Raw genomic sequence first — 16,750 nt, forward strand, 5'->3', positions numbered from 1 at the left:
CTTATTTCACTTAGCATAATCTCTTCAAGATTTATCTATGTTGTTGCATGTGTCAAAATTTTCTTCCTTTTCAATGCTGGCTAATATTCCATTGGGTGTATATACTACATTTTGCTTATCCATTCATCTTCTGGGAGGCATTTGGATTGCTTCTACATTTTAGCTATGCAGAATAATGCTGCTGTGAACATGGGTCTATGAATGCCTCTTCAAGATCTATTTTCAGTTCTTTTATCCCAGAAGTTGAATTGTTGGATTATATGGCCATTCTAGTTTAATTTTTTGAGATGCCACCCTACTGTTTTACACCCCAGCTGCACAGTTTTACATCTCCCCACTAATAATTCTATTTTATGCATTGTTAGCTTATTTGTGATTTATTTAATTTTTTTATATTTATTATCCCAAAGGAATTGTAAGCTTCACAAAATGATGGCAAATGCTTTCTTAATATTTTCATCCCCATTAAAAGAACCACACTAAATAATGACAAAGTGCATCTTCTATCTAGAGTATACATGTCAGGTACTACCTATGGCCAGACAGTAAGAGTAGCTCATTATCTTAATAGTGTTACAGATCTGTCTCCCTAATAAGGCTAGTTCCAAATAATAACTGCTCCCTTAAGTAAATTAGTAAGTAAAACTATTTAAAGTTGTACATTAGCCAATATAGAAACACTCTTAAGTTGGCCAGTACACAGAAAGGGCAATGTGTGTGAACACTTAGCACAAATAACTACTATGAAGTCTCATTAGAAAATGAACAAAGCTTTCAGTGTGGCCATAAGTCCTAATTTGACCATAGAAATGTAATACTTAGGGTACCAGGGAGCAATCATCTCACATTTAATTATTTAAACATAACAATTTCACTTTATTTGAAATCTAACTTTGAACATTTTCCAAACTGAAATTAGGCTTCCACATATTTCCATTAAATTGGCAATAACGATGAAATGGAACATATGCCAGTTAGAAGAAAACAAAAACTGTTAAACTCTTACCAAAGAAATGTTTAAAAAATACTTCATGTATGGAGGAGGAAAGCTGGTGAGAAAAATACAGAAACATGCATCATTTTGGGTAGAAAGTTAATGATATCATATAATAAGGATGATAGCAAGCAGACCAATGTAATCTTTGTCCTGGTGTTTTAGGTTGAATACAAAGCTGACTACAACAGCTGGATGAAAGGCTGTGGCTGGGTGCCTTTTGGGTCCTTAGAAATGGAAAAGGCAAAGCGAGCTTCAGACATCCTTAATGAGGTAAAGCTGCTGGGTGTGTCAGAGATTCGCATGGGGGTCTCGCTAAGAACCCCTGTGCCGTGGAAAGTGCCTCTCTTACTGCTTCGTGTTGTGATCACTGTTGCTGAGGGCAAACGCTTACTACATGCATGGATGAGCCATGTAGAACAACACGCCCTTCTCCCTCGTCAAAATCCTTTATGTTGGTCATTCATGATAGACATATTTCTTTTTTTTTTAACTTTTTTTTTGAAATTTATTTCTAAAAGTCACAGACAACTTTAAAAGCAACACATTTATACTAAGGATACATGCATGAGCAAAAAAAGCAGCACGGGAATACAAAAGTGAACATAGTAAACTTTTAATTAATACAGTATTCTGGATACAAGTAGAATACCACTAGATAAGAACTGTATTTACTTCTGAGATCTATGGTGATATGGGTTGAGATAAACCAAGGTTTAGGATAGCCACTTCACCATTCACATTTATTCAGTGGATAGACATATTTCTAAGAACACTCTGGAGGTATAATTCACATTTCATGAAATGTGAAATGTACACCTTGATACATTTTAATCAGTCCATGTAACTTTGCAGTCATTACAACTAAATTTTTAAATGCTGCTAAAAACTCAAAATTTGCTTCCAAATTTCCTGTTCCCATCTTGAACCCCAGGCAACCAGTGATCTGCTTTCTGTCTCTAAATTTTTACCTTTTCTAGAAATTCCTTTTGTATCTGACTTGTTTTCACTTTGCATGTTTTTTCTTTGTATGTTTTTTTTTTCAAGTGCTTGTAGCTCATTCCTTTTTATTATTCCTTTATATGGATAGACCATATTTTGATTATCTCTTTACTGGTTAGTGGAAATGTGAATTATTTCCAATTTTGAGTGGTTATAATCAACAGTTAGAAGAATCTTCTTTGGAGAACTTTATCCTATGTCAAATTCTAATGGTTTTAAAGTATTATAAACATTATTATTCAATCTAAGAAAAAGCAGTCTTGAGGTTCTGAAACCCCAAGTTTGTCTGCCCTGCCTCTGTCCACAGCTGACATTTGCCCCTGTTGTTAGGTGAACACCATCAAGGGCAGAGGAGTCAGTGGAGGTTGTCTTCCACCCTCGAGCTTCTGTTGTTATTTGGTGCTTTTGCTCGTTTTTGACAAAATCCATCTTATTCACTCAGATCTTTTATGGAAAGTTCTTGTGGGTTGGTTTTCGGAAGTCTGAAGTTGAAAACCTGCAAAAGTGGGATGTGTAATTTCACAAAGGAAGAGGATAGGAAAAATTTAAAGGGAAGAATGTAAGAATAAGGGTAGCTAGACATTGCCGGCTCCGTGTTGGGACACCTCCCCAGTGCCTCCCCTCCTGTGCCTCTTCAGCACTTCAGTGGCAGTCTGTGTAACTCCCCACCTCAAGGCTTACAACACAGATGTCCTCTGACTCTTGATAATAACCAATAACTGTTGTCTTAGAGGCTTCAATTGCTGACAGAGTGACAGGAAGAAAGAGATTCCTGAGAACTTGCTGGTGTCATGAAAGACAGCCCAATCTCCCTGCTGGCTTTTTGTTAATCACTTAGTGAACTCTGGAACCTCAGATTGAAGGGAGTAGTAGAAGTCTGGCTCCTGGGTTGTATTGACCTGTACTACCCCAAATCATCCAAAGTGAAACTGATTTTTCAAACACTGCCTTGTATTCATTTTTCCCAAAAGCAGCAAAGAATCTAGTATTTTTATATCTTAGTATCAGAAAAAAAAATCTGTCTTTCTCAATTAAGAGCAAGGATTTTGACATACTAGCTTTAGCAAAAACTGATGTTTTCTCTTTTTGATTCACCAAACAGAAAAAATACCGCCAACATCCAGACACGCTGAAGTTCACCCCAATCGAAGATGCCCCGATCACAGTGCAGTCTAAGATTAACCAGGCCCAGAGGAGTGATGTAAGTGTTAAGCCCAGTGATATTGTGATTAATGCTTACTCATGCCAATACATTTGTATTTCAAATGGACGGGTCACCTGAAGCTGTTGTGCAAGCTGAAGAGCCTCGATTACGGGAGTAACTGCGTCCTTCTGGGCTGTTTGTTAACGTAGCACACCTCGTTTGTGTCTTCAGAGTGAAACATATATTGTACTTGTCTGTACTTTAGGCCATTTGACATTACATTCCATGGAAAATGTGAGAGAGACTTCTCTAAGTGAGAAGAAAAGCTACAAGCCTATTTCTTGGAGAGACCAGGAAGAATGCATACATAGAAATACTGCATCAAATGAAGGATTTACAGTTAAAGTCAGAGCTAAGACAAAAGTCATATATAGTCAAAACCACCCAAAGTCCCTTTAATTGTCCGTACAATATAACAAAAGTGGTTGGTGGATTCCACCTGATTTAGCCTTTCCTGTACTCAGGAAAGTGTGCAGGCTAACATGGTGGTTGACTTGCATCCTTGAGTTAGTTTCCACCAGGGGCCCTGATTTAGGCCAAGCACTTCCTACTCCACATACCCAGGGATCTTTGCTAAGATTGAATCAGCACCAAGACAAGACCCTATGTAACTGCCTTGAAGGCTGTGGATATTTGCAGATGAGTGGGGATGGTACCGACAATGTCTTCTCTAAAGCCACCTGTGTGCAATATGACTCACCCCAATATTGTTCCTGTGACATTAAATGTCTCTTTCTAATTCATTTATTTATTTATGTATTTCCCTCCTCTTCCAGATCGCTTACAAAGCCAAAGGGGAGGAAATCCTTCACAAGTACAGCCTGCCAGCGGACCTGCCACAATTCATTCAGGCAAAAGTCAATGCCTACAATATCAGTGAGGTGCGTGTGTAGACTCCGACCCTGGTGTGCATGTCCAGCCTTTACCACCCTGGGCCTCTCAGTTACATGATGTTTTTCTTCCAGAATATGTACAAGGCAGACTTAAAGGATTTAAGCAAGAAGGGATATGACCTGAGAATCGACGCAATTCCCATCAAAGCTGCCAAAGCTGCCAGGCAGGCTGCGAGTGATGTAAGTCCTTCCATGGCATCACACCCAGGGGATTAGAAAGCATGGGCAAGTGGCCTTGGGGACTGATGGATTGCTCCAAAGTTGCCGTATCTACTGCAGTGCCCTACTGGAAGCAAGTCTGGTTGAGAACTATTCAGGAATGAAAGATCCCTAAACAGATCTGAATTTTCCTCATGGAAAATAATTTGTGCAAGAGTACTTCAGGTAGTATGTGAACAACAGAATTAAAAGATAAGTTTATTTTTGGTGGAAAAAAAGATCTAAGGCCATGTAGAGGTTTTTCAAATTATGCATTTTTCCATATACTTGTGAAGATTCCTCTTATAACCTTTCATCGATGAGTTCGAACTATATCCCTTAATTTAAAATTCTCATCTATGTGGCCTCACAAATCCACATTACTTGTGAAAATAAAGAAATGACCTTCCAAAGTCACGGTAGGCTCCTGATGGTGAAATTCCATCTCAGAACTTCTTGAATCTGTGAGATTTCCCTCTTTGCCTTTCTTCACTTTCCTTGATTACTTTTACAGACTGGTGAATTGGCACAAGTTTCACAGCCACTAGTAGACAGTAGCTTCCTTTCAAGTTAATGATTTTCTTTCTTATTCTATTTCACATTAACCTAAATGCGCGCTGAAATCACTTTGCTCTGTGAGATTCAAATACAATGCTCAAGCTCCCACTTGTTGGCCTACAGGAAGGGGAATCCCACCACTACCTCTGCCAGTACCTGAACTTTTTGTTTCCTCTGACCACCTCTGGTTTGCATACTGTAGTTTTCCTTGTGTTCTCCTGGGCCCTCCTCCTATGGATCTACTTCTTTCTGCTCTGCCTGACCCTGATATAAAACACAGCCCCTTTCTTTTGATCACCCAGAAAATCCCAAGCAACATTTTGCTGGTTGTCTGAAATGAAGTTTACATTGCACCAATGTAAATACACTGCAATCGAATACCACATGTCCTCGTCCCGGAGAGCCCCCCATCCAGAATTTCTCATGGACTCCCTTTCTCAGTGCTCTCTTCTAGCCACCTACCACCCGACACTCCACAAACTTTTCTTCACATCAGTTTCTGATTCCCAGGGTCCTCTCTTGTTCTCACCAAGGAAGCTCAACCCTCCCTCATTTTATTATGCAGATCAAATTAAGGTTTTCCCATTCCTGGCTCCGAGTGTCCCTTGAATACCCAGTTCTAGTAGTAAAATCCTGTAACTAATCAAATAGACAATTACTTAGAGCTCTTCCAGAGATTATGAAACACTTCTATTTCCACGTTTCCCACCAGTGTCTAGGTGAAAATAAACAAAAGAGAGCTTTACATTGTCACTGTTAGGAGCTATGCTAATGTCTCCATCTCAACCTTGCTTGGGTGGGCAGAAGCAGCTACAGACAATCCAAATGAATTCTAAATAGAATTTTATCTTACCAGATTATATTTAAGTGTACAGTTGGCTTTTGTTTCTGCTGGTTCTGCCTCTGAAAATTCACCTGAATATAAAAAAAAAATTTTTAAAATTGCCTCTATACTGAACATGTACAGAAATTTTTTGTCATTATTCCCTAAACAGTATAGCATCACAACTGCTTTTTAAATAGCTTTTACATTGTATTAGGTATTATAAGGAGACTAGAAATAAAGGATGTGGGAGGATCACATGGGTTGTTTGTAAATATTGCACCATTTTATGTAAGAGACATGAGCATCAACAGATTTTGGTGTCCTGGGAAGGTCCTGAAACTAATTTCCCATGAATACTGAGGGGCAACTGTATTTGCAGGTGAATAGCTAATTGTTTGGTTATTGAAGTCAAGAAATATCTGCTACATTCAAGTACTTCAAATGTGGCCCCTTATTCAGTAAAATCTTCAAAAGTACATTTAAAAAGATGTCCACCTTTGTTTCCAATAGGTTCAATACAAAAAAGATTACGAGAAAGCTAAGGGGAAAATGGTTGGCTTCCAAAGCCTCCAGGATGATCCTAAACTGGTTCATTATATGAATGTGGCCAAGATACAATCAGACCGGGAGTACAAAAAAGATTACGAGAAGACAAAGACCAAATACAACACACCTCATGATATGTTCAATGTTGTGGCAGCGAAGAAAGCTCAAGATGTTGCCAGCAATGTCAACTATAAGCATTCTCTCCATCATTACACCTACCTGCCTGATGCCATGGACCTGGAGCTGTCCAAAAACATGATGCATATACAGAGTGATGTGAGTGCCAGTCACCTCCCAGCAAATCCCCCTGTAAGTTCTCAGCCTGTCATGAAAGCAAGCCTGCCTGGGGCCCTCACTCCTCTGTTCTGCTCTTGCTGTAGAATGTCTATAAGGAAGACTACAACACCTGGATGAAAGGCATTGGCTGGATACCTATTGGCAGCCTCGATGTGGAGAAAGTTAAAAAGGCGGGTGATGCCCTGAATGAAAAGAAGTACAGACAACATCCGGACACCCTCAAGTTTACCAGCATTGTGGATTCCCCAGTTATGGTCCAGGCAAAACAGAACACACAGCAAATCAGTGATGTGAGTGCAACCCAAGACAGGGGTGGAGGATGGGGATGGAAGCTTTTCTTTGTTTTTTAAAGTAAATATCAGCTCAGCATTTTTATTCTTCTGAGCCCATATCTTTTCATTCTACCTTTATTAGTTTGAATATTTAATTTTAAAATTATAGTTAGTTTTAGTTTGAGCACTAACATTGTCTTTTCCTCTTATCTTGCTTTTTAATTTTTAAAACTTTTTTAATTGCCTGTGATATACTGTGATATTGGATAAATTTGACACAGTGTAAGAATTTCTATTCTAGTATTACATAAACATACCCACAGAACTTCAGCTTAAATTTCAGACACTTTTTGTGGCTAATCATATTTAATTCTATATTAAATTGTCATTTATTTTTCACATGTAAAGCAGTAACACAGGGTAATAATACAAGTGAATATATGTTTTTCCCCACAGAGTTCAGCACAGACAAGGAGACTTTTAGACTAGTGGAAATTAGTATTGTTTGCCTGCATGTCCATAAGCAGCATTTGTGCTTTGACTGAAGTCAAAGTTTCTAAAGGAAATTTGGGTGTATAGAAGGAACATCAAAAGCACCGATTAATTTAGTTAGTGATATTTTTGAGCATCTCCCATGTGCCCGGCACTACATGGTGTGTTGATGGTATAAAGACGAAATAGACAAGGATAAATGGGCATAAGAATTAACAATGTAGGACGCGAGCTTAAGACCAAGATATGGATATAGACAGACTATTGCTCTCCAGAGAGAAGAATGAGCCAATAAAGGCATTTGCTAAGGGAGCACAGAGGAAGTGAGAGCTGCCTGGCCAATAAGGGAGAGGTGCATTCCTGGTGAAAGGAACAATGTGACAACAGAGAAGAATGAATTCAGGAGTGTTTTTGTTTTTGTTTTTGCCTACTTGTTGAGGGTCTTGTATGCTAACTTGTAGAGTCTGGACACTATGGGTTAAATAATGGAGATAGTGAAGGTTTTTAATCTGTGGAGTCACCTTATCAGGTCTGTGTTGTAAAATATAGCTCTGGCGGCCGGCGCCGCAGCTCACTAGGCTAATCTCCGCCTGCGGCTCCAGCACCCTGGGTTCTAGTCCCGGTTGCCCCTCTTCCAGGCCAGCTCTCTGCTGTGGCCCGGGAGTGCAGTGGAGGATGGCCCAAGTGCTTGGGCCCTGCACCCGCATGGGGGACCAGGAGAAGCACCTGGATCCTGACTTCGGATCAGTGCAGTGTGCTGGCCACAGCAGCCACTGGGGGATGAACCAACGGAAGGAAGACCTTTCTCTCTGTCTCTCTCTCTCACTGTCCATTCTGCCTGTCAAAAAAAAATTTTTTTTAAATATATAGCTCTGGCAAAAAGTATGGAGACCATGTATAGAGGTGAGGGACAAGAGACAAGAAAGTGAACCAGAAGACTATTGTAGATACCCCAAGGAAGGCTCCACTGAACTTAAACTAAGGCAATAGCAATGAAAAACAGATATTTAGAAAGTAGAATCCATGAAATTCTGTGAATGCTTAGATATGGTTCCTAAAGTCAGTGAGGAATGAAAGAGAACTCTTAGATTCGTACCAGAAATTATTTAGTATTCAAGTATTAATTAGTTACTAGATCTCTATACTGTACTTGTGAAACCTATACGACATTTTACATAGGATATTCCACATGGATATGCTTGGAAAAGCAGAATGCATATGATGGATATTTAACAGATTGGAAGTCTGTGATTCTGGTTCCATCTTATTTTTTTTAAGATTTATTTTATTTATTTGAGAGATAGAGTTACAGAAAGAGGCAGAGGCAGAGACAGAGAGAGAGGTCTTCCATCCGCTGGTTCACTCCCCAGATGGCCGCAACAGCCAGAGCTGTGCTCATCAGAAAGCAGGAGCCAGGATCATCTTCTGAGTCTCCCACATGGGTGCAGGGGCCTAAGGACTTGGGCCATCTTTACTGCTTTCTCAGGCCACAGCAGAGAGCTGGATCGGAAGAGGAGCAGCTGGGACTGGAACCGGCACCCATATGGGATGCCAGCACCTCAGGCCAGGACTTTAACCCACTGCACCACAGTGCTGGCCCCCCATGTTAGTTTTTAAATTAAGCAATTTTTCCTCCATTACTAAGAGGAAGATAAGATTTCTATATCATATACTTTGATGTTATTCAATGAAAAGTATTTGTAATTGTCTAAAATAAGAAAATAGGGTAAATATAAAATGGTAAACATTTTAAGTATACTTGGTTAATATACAGATAAAGTATAAAAATATTGTAGGCTTTTACTGATGCAATTATAATTGGACAGTTTTCAATAGAAATTAAAAACTCATTCTATTTTCTGACTATGGATAAAAAACATAATCTAAATAAATAAATGAAAAGCAAAACAAAAGGAGTACAACCAACCAACCAAATAAATGAAAATGCCTAAAACTTTAAGCGGGGTCAACTCTAGGCTTGAATTTGTCTGGCTTTAGTGACTCCTGTTATTCACATTAGGATTTTACCTTTGAAGGTATTTTCTGTTCATCTCCAGCAGTCAAAGATTTCTATTTTCTTAAGAATGTTTACTCTCTTTTTTAACACACAAAGTTCTCAGGTCTTAGTGAAGATAAGAAAAATGCTCTTTAATTAAAAAAAAAAAAAAAAACGGAGGAGGGATGCCTTTGATGGTTTTTAGCAATGGAGACAGTGGGGCATTATCTAGGAGTAACTCCTATAAGCAGGCAGCTAATGAATTTTTCTGTTTGCACTCTTTGTAATGTGCTTTATGTTTGTAACTGTGTGTTGCAGATCTTGTACAAAGCTAAAGGAGAAGATGTAAAACACAAATATACTATGAGTCCTGATCTTCCTCAGTTCCTCCAGGCCAAGTGCAATGCTTACAATTTAAGTGATGTAAGTCTTTGGATGCTGTGGGGAATCTGGACATGACATAACAGAATGGATGTCTAGAGTAGGATGGTGCCTTCACAATTATTGTGCTCAACTTCTTGCATAGCCCCCCATCACCAATATCCCATGAGGATGGTTCTTCACCTCTTTGGCCCTTTCAAATGTAGGACAGCTCTAAAAGGAACAGTATTCTTTATGTTGAACTCACCATCTCTTCTGCTCATACTTATACTGAGTTTTCCTAGTTTTGCACATGGGGGTGGTTATTATCCTCCAGAAAAGTAAAAATAAATGAAATTCTCTAAACAGACCTAAAAATGTAAAGGTGACCACCAGGTTCTCTCCTGACTTTGCTTTCACAAGACTGACTAACTTTATTTTCTCTAGTTGGCCCTCTTCAGTATCTACCCAAACCGGATTTGGGTGAACAATCAGTGCAGAGTCCAGTCATTGCATGTGATGTACATAGTACGAGTTTGCTAATGTGATTTCCAAGAATAGCATGTGCCAGAGGGGGCTTCTTCAGCTTATATCTGGAAAAGAATGAATTAATCCCAGCAGTCGAGGAATCACTTTTTCTGATCAGTACCTAACATGCTGACACAGTTTTGGTTTTTCCATCCCAGGTCTGCTACAAACGGGACTGGCATGATTTAATAGCCAAGGGCAACAATGTGCTGGGTGATGCTATTCCCATCACTGCGGCCAAGTCATCAAGAAACATTGCCAGCGACGTGAGTAAACATTTTAGGTGAAATCTGGGTGATTGCCTTTTTAAAAAGTAATCAAATGTGTGCTTGTTCAAATTGATGCCTGATTGAATTAGTGGCATTCCAATTCTCCATGCATTATTGTTTTGAAAACCTGTCACTCTTTCAAATTTCTGTGATTCTTTTCGGTTGACCCCACTTGGTAGAGCTGTCATAAATCTGACAGCGGCTTTCTCTCTTGACTCATAGCCCAAATTACCTTCACTGACACATTCCCCTGACAGCCCACATTTATTTGCAGTGCCAACACCCTGACACTAACACATTAGATTCAAATGACTGCCTCTGTTATAATCATATTAAGACAATTGAAAAGATGTTCTACAAAGTGTGCAAATTATTATAAACCAAGTGGGAAAATCTATGTTAAAAAATAGAATTTTGATTCCTGTAAATTGATGCCCATTTCATCTGTGATTTAAAAAAAATAAAGGCGCACTTACACTTCTTATCTTTGAAAAAAAATTTGAAAAAGCATGCATGCTTTGCAGAGTTCTTAGTTACATACTACTCCAGGGGGCTACAATCTTGGTTTGAGAAAAGTGAAAAATCAACTAACCGTGTGTTCAGACCACATTGGGGATAAGGGTGTAAGAATTCTAGTTTTCCTTCTCGGGATAGTACTGAAAAGTCTTCCTCAGAGGTTTGCATGTAATGTATGTTACTATGCAAGACACTCATTTAAGGAGAAAGTGAAAGAATAGTTAATCCCTTTTTTAAAGCGCTTACACAGTGTTCTTTCTACCGTGCCTAGAAACTGATTGATAATCCTTTCACCTGCTAAATCCCTGTTTATGAATTGATGCTTAAACTACACAAGCTGAGTGTCTTGCAGGGTTTAAGTACACTTAAGTTTTCTTGCATAAAAATTGAAGTATTGGCCCACTGTAGGGTAGCTCAGTTTTTCATTCCTGATCCAGCACTGCAAGATCTTGGACAGCAGAGCTTTTGTAGTTCTGTTTTTACCGACAAGAAAGCCCACAGCAGTCCCTGCCCTTGCTGTTGCTTCTTAACTCGGTTGCAGGTTCTCCAGCAGGAAGCTGCTGACTGGGATGGGTGAAGGCTCAGCTAGTTAGTTGATAGGAAATTACACATGGGATTAGGAAAAGTCATATCCTTATAACACTAAGAAAAACAGATCTTATATTTGGTGTGTGCTATGTTCATATTAAGTGGTAAAATTTAGTTGGTTTTAAGTTGCACAAATAAATCATCTGTAGGACTCATAGCAAAGAAAAGAAAGTGGTCTAGTATTTATTATGATACCCTGATGAAACCCAGCAGTGTTTGAAATAAATGTTTTCACTCCATGCTTTCTGGAAGGGGACATGGTTTGCATTTCTGGTATACTCTTCCAGAAAGTCACAGTGTTCTGAGAACCTTTCTGAGTTTATAGAATCATTGCTCTCAATGTTATCGGTGGTGAGGGCTTTGCTAACAGGATTCTGTCTTTGCAGTATAAATACAAGGAAGCTTATGAGAAGGCAAAAGGAAAGCACGTGGGTTTCAGAAGCCTCCAGGATGATCCCAAGCTGGTCCATTACATGAATGTGGCAAAGATGCAGTCCGATCGTGAATACAAAAAGAACTATGAGAACACCAAAACCAGCTACCATACCCCCAGAGACATGGTTAGCATTACAGCTGCGAAGATGGCCCAGGATGTGGCCACCAATGTCAACTACAAACAGCCAATCCATCACTACACATACCTTCCTGATGCCCTGAGTGTCGAGCACACGAGGAATGTGAATCAAATTCAGAGTGATGTAAGTACACATAACACAACACACCGAGGTGTTGGTCCTTAAGAGATGGTCATTTCTCTGTGTTAGGAGAATTCTGAATGCAGTGAGATGGTTGAAAAATGTGCATTCGAATAAACATCCACTATTGAAAGATGGCCAAAAGGCATGGTAGGCAAGCTCACTGTACTTATATCACAATCACTGACATTGTCTTTATTAATTTATGGGTGAAAGATTAAACTGTGTTCTAATCTACCTTGATTCTCAACAAGGAGAAATAAGTGCTGCTTGTGGGGCTGCTTTAATGGTGACAGGTACATGAACATATATGCAAAATAGGAGAACTCCTTTTTTTCTGAATTCAGGAAGTTTTTATTTATTTTTTTCTTTTGCAGTATGACTTCAAGTCACACTGTCATCCATATAAATCTACGTAATGTGTCCTCTAAAACGTTCAGGAAAGGTTTGGTGCTCGCAGCCTGATTGATGGGGAACTGCACTGGGAGATGTTTAGCATTCAGGGCATTTCCTTCTGCAGGAGCTGGGTTTCTCTAAGAATTGTCCTCTCTGAAGGGAGGACATGGTATTCATTTGGTGCTAAATGAAAATCTCTCTCTCTGAGATCAGGAGTAGCTTTAAGTGGACAGTATGGGTGAAATTCAGAGTTTTGGAGTCTTCAATGAAATCAAAATGAAAGTCCAATTTATTGTCAAAAGAGTCCATTTTTCTAAAGCAGTACCTGTGGAAATGTGTGAGCTAAATTCCCTTCTGTGTTGTGTAATGCACCTGACAACAGAACTGCCTTTTTCTTATTTCCAAAGTCCAGGTAATGAACTCTGGCAGACACAGTCAGGTGCAAGCATGCTGAAAAGAGTTGCCAGTTGTTTCCCTTGGACAGAATTGCTGATCTCAGAAACAGCCCTTGAATATTCTCTTGCACACTTCTTCAATCGAGTTTACTCTCTTACAGAATGTGTATAAGGATGAGTATAACAACTTCTTCAAGGGCATTGGATGGATCCCCATTGGTTCTCTGGAGGTTGAGAAGGTCAAGAAGGCAGGCGACGCATTAAATGAGAAGAAATATCGACAGCATCCAGACACCATCAAGTTCACAAGTGTGCCTGATTCCATGGGCATGGTTTTGGCACAGCATAACACAAAGCAGCTGAGTGATGTAAGTGGTTTCCCTTCCAATGGATTTGTCCATGAGAAATCCCTTGTGATTACACCACTCACCTTCCTAATTCAATACGTGAGGATGCATCAATGTTAGAAAATGAACTGCTTTCACCAGTATAAGAAAATTTTGCTTTCAAAGCAACTTGGAACTTGAACATAGGGAAAACAGGGAGAGGCTGTTTGAAATTTGCTTTATTTTCTGAATGTGAGTTATAAGCATACTCTACCCATTGTACAAGTGAAATGACATTATTACTATTATCATCTGTCTGAATTGCAAAACAAGCTATTTAGTGCTCTGCATTGCATTAGTTCTCCCTGGCGATACAAGGAAATGGGCAGAATGTCCTTAACCCCTGTTCTGAGAGGCGGTCTTTGAGTAAGGTCTCTGGGGAGGAGAGGAGTGGTTTATTTGCAATGATCTGAGGTCCATTTCTGAGAACAAGACCCTTATTCCTCAGTCAGAGGCTGATTACAACGCGCAGTGCCTCACATCATTTGGTAATTTCCGAGTTCTGCTGAAATGCCTCTGCCAGAGAGAGAGAAATAAGCCAACCAGCAAAGGAAGGAAGGCTTCCTATGTTTTTCACCTCTGATTTTAGAAGAAAGGGAGCACTTTGCTAGTCTCAGATTTGAGAACTGTCTGGATTTTATTTTTCAGGATAGTTTCTTTCTCACCTGCTTAAAGATTAATTCTATTGTAGGGGTAGTAAGCGGTCAAAATTCTTTTGATTATTTTGTACCGAGGTAAGTGTTACTTCTCATGGCTTTTTTTCAGTTAGCTAGGAAAACTGCCCACTCACTGTATTAAGTGCTGCTCATCCCAGTGAATGCCATCCGTATCTACCCAGTTTCTCCAGTCGCAAACTTGGCAGCCAGCAGCGACCCCTCCCTGCGTGTACCCCAAATGCAGCGCGTTGCTGAGTCAACTTGCTAGCTAGCTCTCTGTCACGATGTTGAAATGCTTCTTTCAACTGTCACAATCCTAGTTCCTCCTGGCTTCTGTGTTCATATGGACGACTGATGGCCTATTTTTTTCTTATTACCAAGTACTTTATGAGACCAAAATATTGCCAACAGCTTACATGTTCAACCATTTAGCATTGGCTAATCGATTCGTTTGTTCAGCAAATGCTATCATGCACCCCACCCTGGTGTCTGCCTGAGGATCTGTTTAGGGGAGTATTCTCCTCAGCCTCCTCCTCTAACTACACAATCTGACCCCATGTAGAAGGCACAAGTTTGTGAACTGATCTTCCCCCAAAGGCCAGCGTTGACATCCTAGAGCCCGTGGGTTCCAGGCTGCATCTGAAGTTTCACTTTAAAAAGTGTAATTAACATTTCCATTGTAATCTAGGCATTCTTGAAGTTAATCTGGCAACCAGGGTGTCTCAGCACCAACTGGCGGAGTGCCCCAGGGGTCGCTGTGTGCACATGTGTGATGGGCATAGAGGTGGTCTCCAAACAGAATCAGTGGCGGACGCTGGCATGCGCTGGCAGCAGCGTCTGTGCTGGGGCTGTGGGAGATGCGGGTGCTTGGAGCAGGTCACGGGGAGCACTCTGCTGGCCATGACTTGAGAGACGCCTGCGCTGTGGGGGTTGCTTTCCTTCCGCTCGGCCAGTGGTGGGATTGGGAAGTGATTTTGCCTCCCTTCTCCTCCCCCTCCACCTCCAGTCCCTCCAGGCAACCTCATCATTTTCAGCCTCAGGGACCTGAAGGCTCTACCCCCGCCTGGACCTCTCCCACTTCTCCAGGGTTGAGCATAAATGCTACCCTCGAGAGAGCCTCTAGCGATCAAACTTACTTCACTGCTGCAATTATTTGGTTTACAACACATCGTGAATGTCATCACAAATAGTGGGTAGCATATACATTTCTTGTCTTTCTCCTTGACTATAAGCTCCAAGAGGTTGGAGCCGCCGTTTTCCCTGCTTCACTCACAGAACGTAGCAGCCTGCCTGGCCCCCAGTGCTGTCCAGCAAACTCTGGTGGAGTGAGGACATGGCTGTGTTTACTAGGAGCCCCTCCTGTGTCACTGGGATATGGAAAACTCAAGTGATGGCCTCCTTTTTCTAGGACTGGGTGCTTGATGAAGCTCACACTAGGCCAGCTAACGGTACTGGTGTGCTGCCTCTTTTGTTTACAGTTGAACTACAAGGTGGAGGGTGAGAAAGTGAAACACAAGTACACCATGGACCCTGAAGTGCCTCAGTTCATTCAAGCCAGAGTCAACGCCTTCAACCTGAGTGATGTGAGTATCCGGCCAGTGCCAGCCTGTAGCGGTGTACATGCACCTGTCAGCTTCCCGTGTAAGTGGAGCAAACTGAGGATGGCTCCTGTGAGTCTCCCTGTTAGACCCTCATGCTGCAACGTGAGATGAGCGGCCGCCATAAAATTCTGCTTAATGCAAACTTGAACAGCTGGTGGGCTCTGACTTATTAGTAGGTTGTAGTCACAGTAGGTTGTGTCATATTTTGTAAAAAGTGGAACAAAATGAGATAAACAACATCAGAAAATCCAGGAGAATATTGTCAGTAGTAAGGATAACTATTGCTTTATACAACTTTTTGTTTCTATTGTTATTAACACTTCTCAAAAAAGCATAATTTTCTTCAGAAACTTGTTTTTTAAGTATAAATGATCTCTCTTTGGTAGTGTAGACACCCAATTGGTGATGATTTTTAAATCCAAGATTGTGAATTAATTCCCTTAAAAAGGTACTAAATTGTAATTTTAAAACATTATCAAATCTGGATCAAATTGTTTTTTAGGTCCTATTTTAACCCCAAATATACATTTTTGGGTACTCATTTTTATGCTATTAGTTTCACTTTAAAATTTTCCCTTTATTTTATAAGTAATATTTAAGAATTATGATCAAGTAAAGCTGAGTGGTAGGTACCACATCCAAATTTTTTATTGTAGTGTTCATATCTTTCTATAGGTTTGATATGTTCATTACAAAAAATTTTCAAAAATTGTGTATTAGAGAAATGTGTATAGAAAAGTTAAAAAATGAGAAAATTATGAAGAATGAAATTTATTATTTGACTTTTGAAGCTTTACCTCTCTGTTGCTTTGTTATGCAATCATATACATTTTTCAGTCAGTTTAGATTATACTGCATATACAATTTTCTGATATTTTTTAAAAAGAATCTGATATATACCAAAGGGATGAGCCAATAGTTCTGATTTTATGCATTGTCTTAATAGAGAGGGATATGTTATGACATGTTCTATAAGAAACATTTTTTGTATCATTTTTTCTCTTTTTTGAAAGATTTATTTTTATTTGTTTGAAAGGCAGAGTTAGAGAAGGGGAGACAGAGAGGGAAAGAGATCTTCCACC

General features: G+C 39.9%; 1 protein-coding gene across 50 annotated transcripts in view; it reads left to right on the plus strand.

Annotated features, from left to right (window-relative positions):
• Positions 1-16,750, plus strand: part of NEB (nebulin) — a 217,198-nt gene that overhangs the window by 41,648 nt on the left and 158,800 nt on the right. For all 50 annotated transcript variants that reach the window (XM_089328355.1, XM_089328318.1, XM_089328323.1 and 47 more), the window contains exons 29-39: positions 1,160-1,267; positions 3,099-3,197; positions 3,977-4,081; positions 4,166-4,273; positions 6,186-6,497; positions 6,602-6,808; positions 9,597-9,701; positions 10,325-10,432; positions 11,926-12,237; positions 13,187-13,393; positions 15,546-15,650. In XM_089328355.1, coding sequence (XP_089184481.1) covers positions 1,160-1,267; positions 3,099-3,197; positions 3,977-4,081; positions 4,166-4,273; positions 6,186-6,497; positions 6,602-6,808; positions 9,597-9,701; positions 10,325-10,432; positions 11,926-12,237; positions 13,187-13,393; positions 15,546-15,650 — 1,776 coding nt within the window. The remainder of the gene's footprint in view (positions 1-1,159; positions 1,268-3,098; positions 3,198-3,976; positions 4,082-4,165; positions 4,274-6,185; positions 6,498-6,601; positions 6,809-9,596; positions 9,702-10,324; positions 10,433-11,925; positions 12,238-13,186; positions 13,394-15,545; positions 15,651-16,750) is intronic.

The sequence above is a fragment of the Oryctolagus cuniculus genome, chromosome 3 (assembly GCF_051225735.1).
Source record: "Oryctolagus cuniculus isolate XC-2025 breed Fujian yellow rabbit chromosome 3, ASM5122573v1, whole genome shotgun sequence".
In the NCBI taxonomy this organism is placed as follows: domain Eukaryota; kingdom Metazoa; phylum Chordata; class Mammalia; order Lagomorpha; family Leporidae; genus Oryctolagus; species Oryctolagus cuniculus.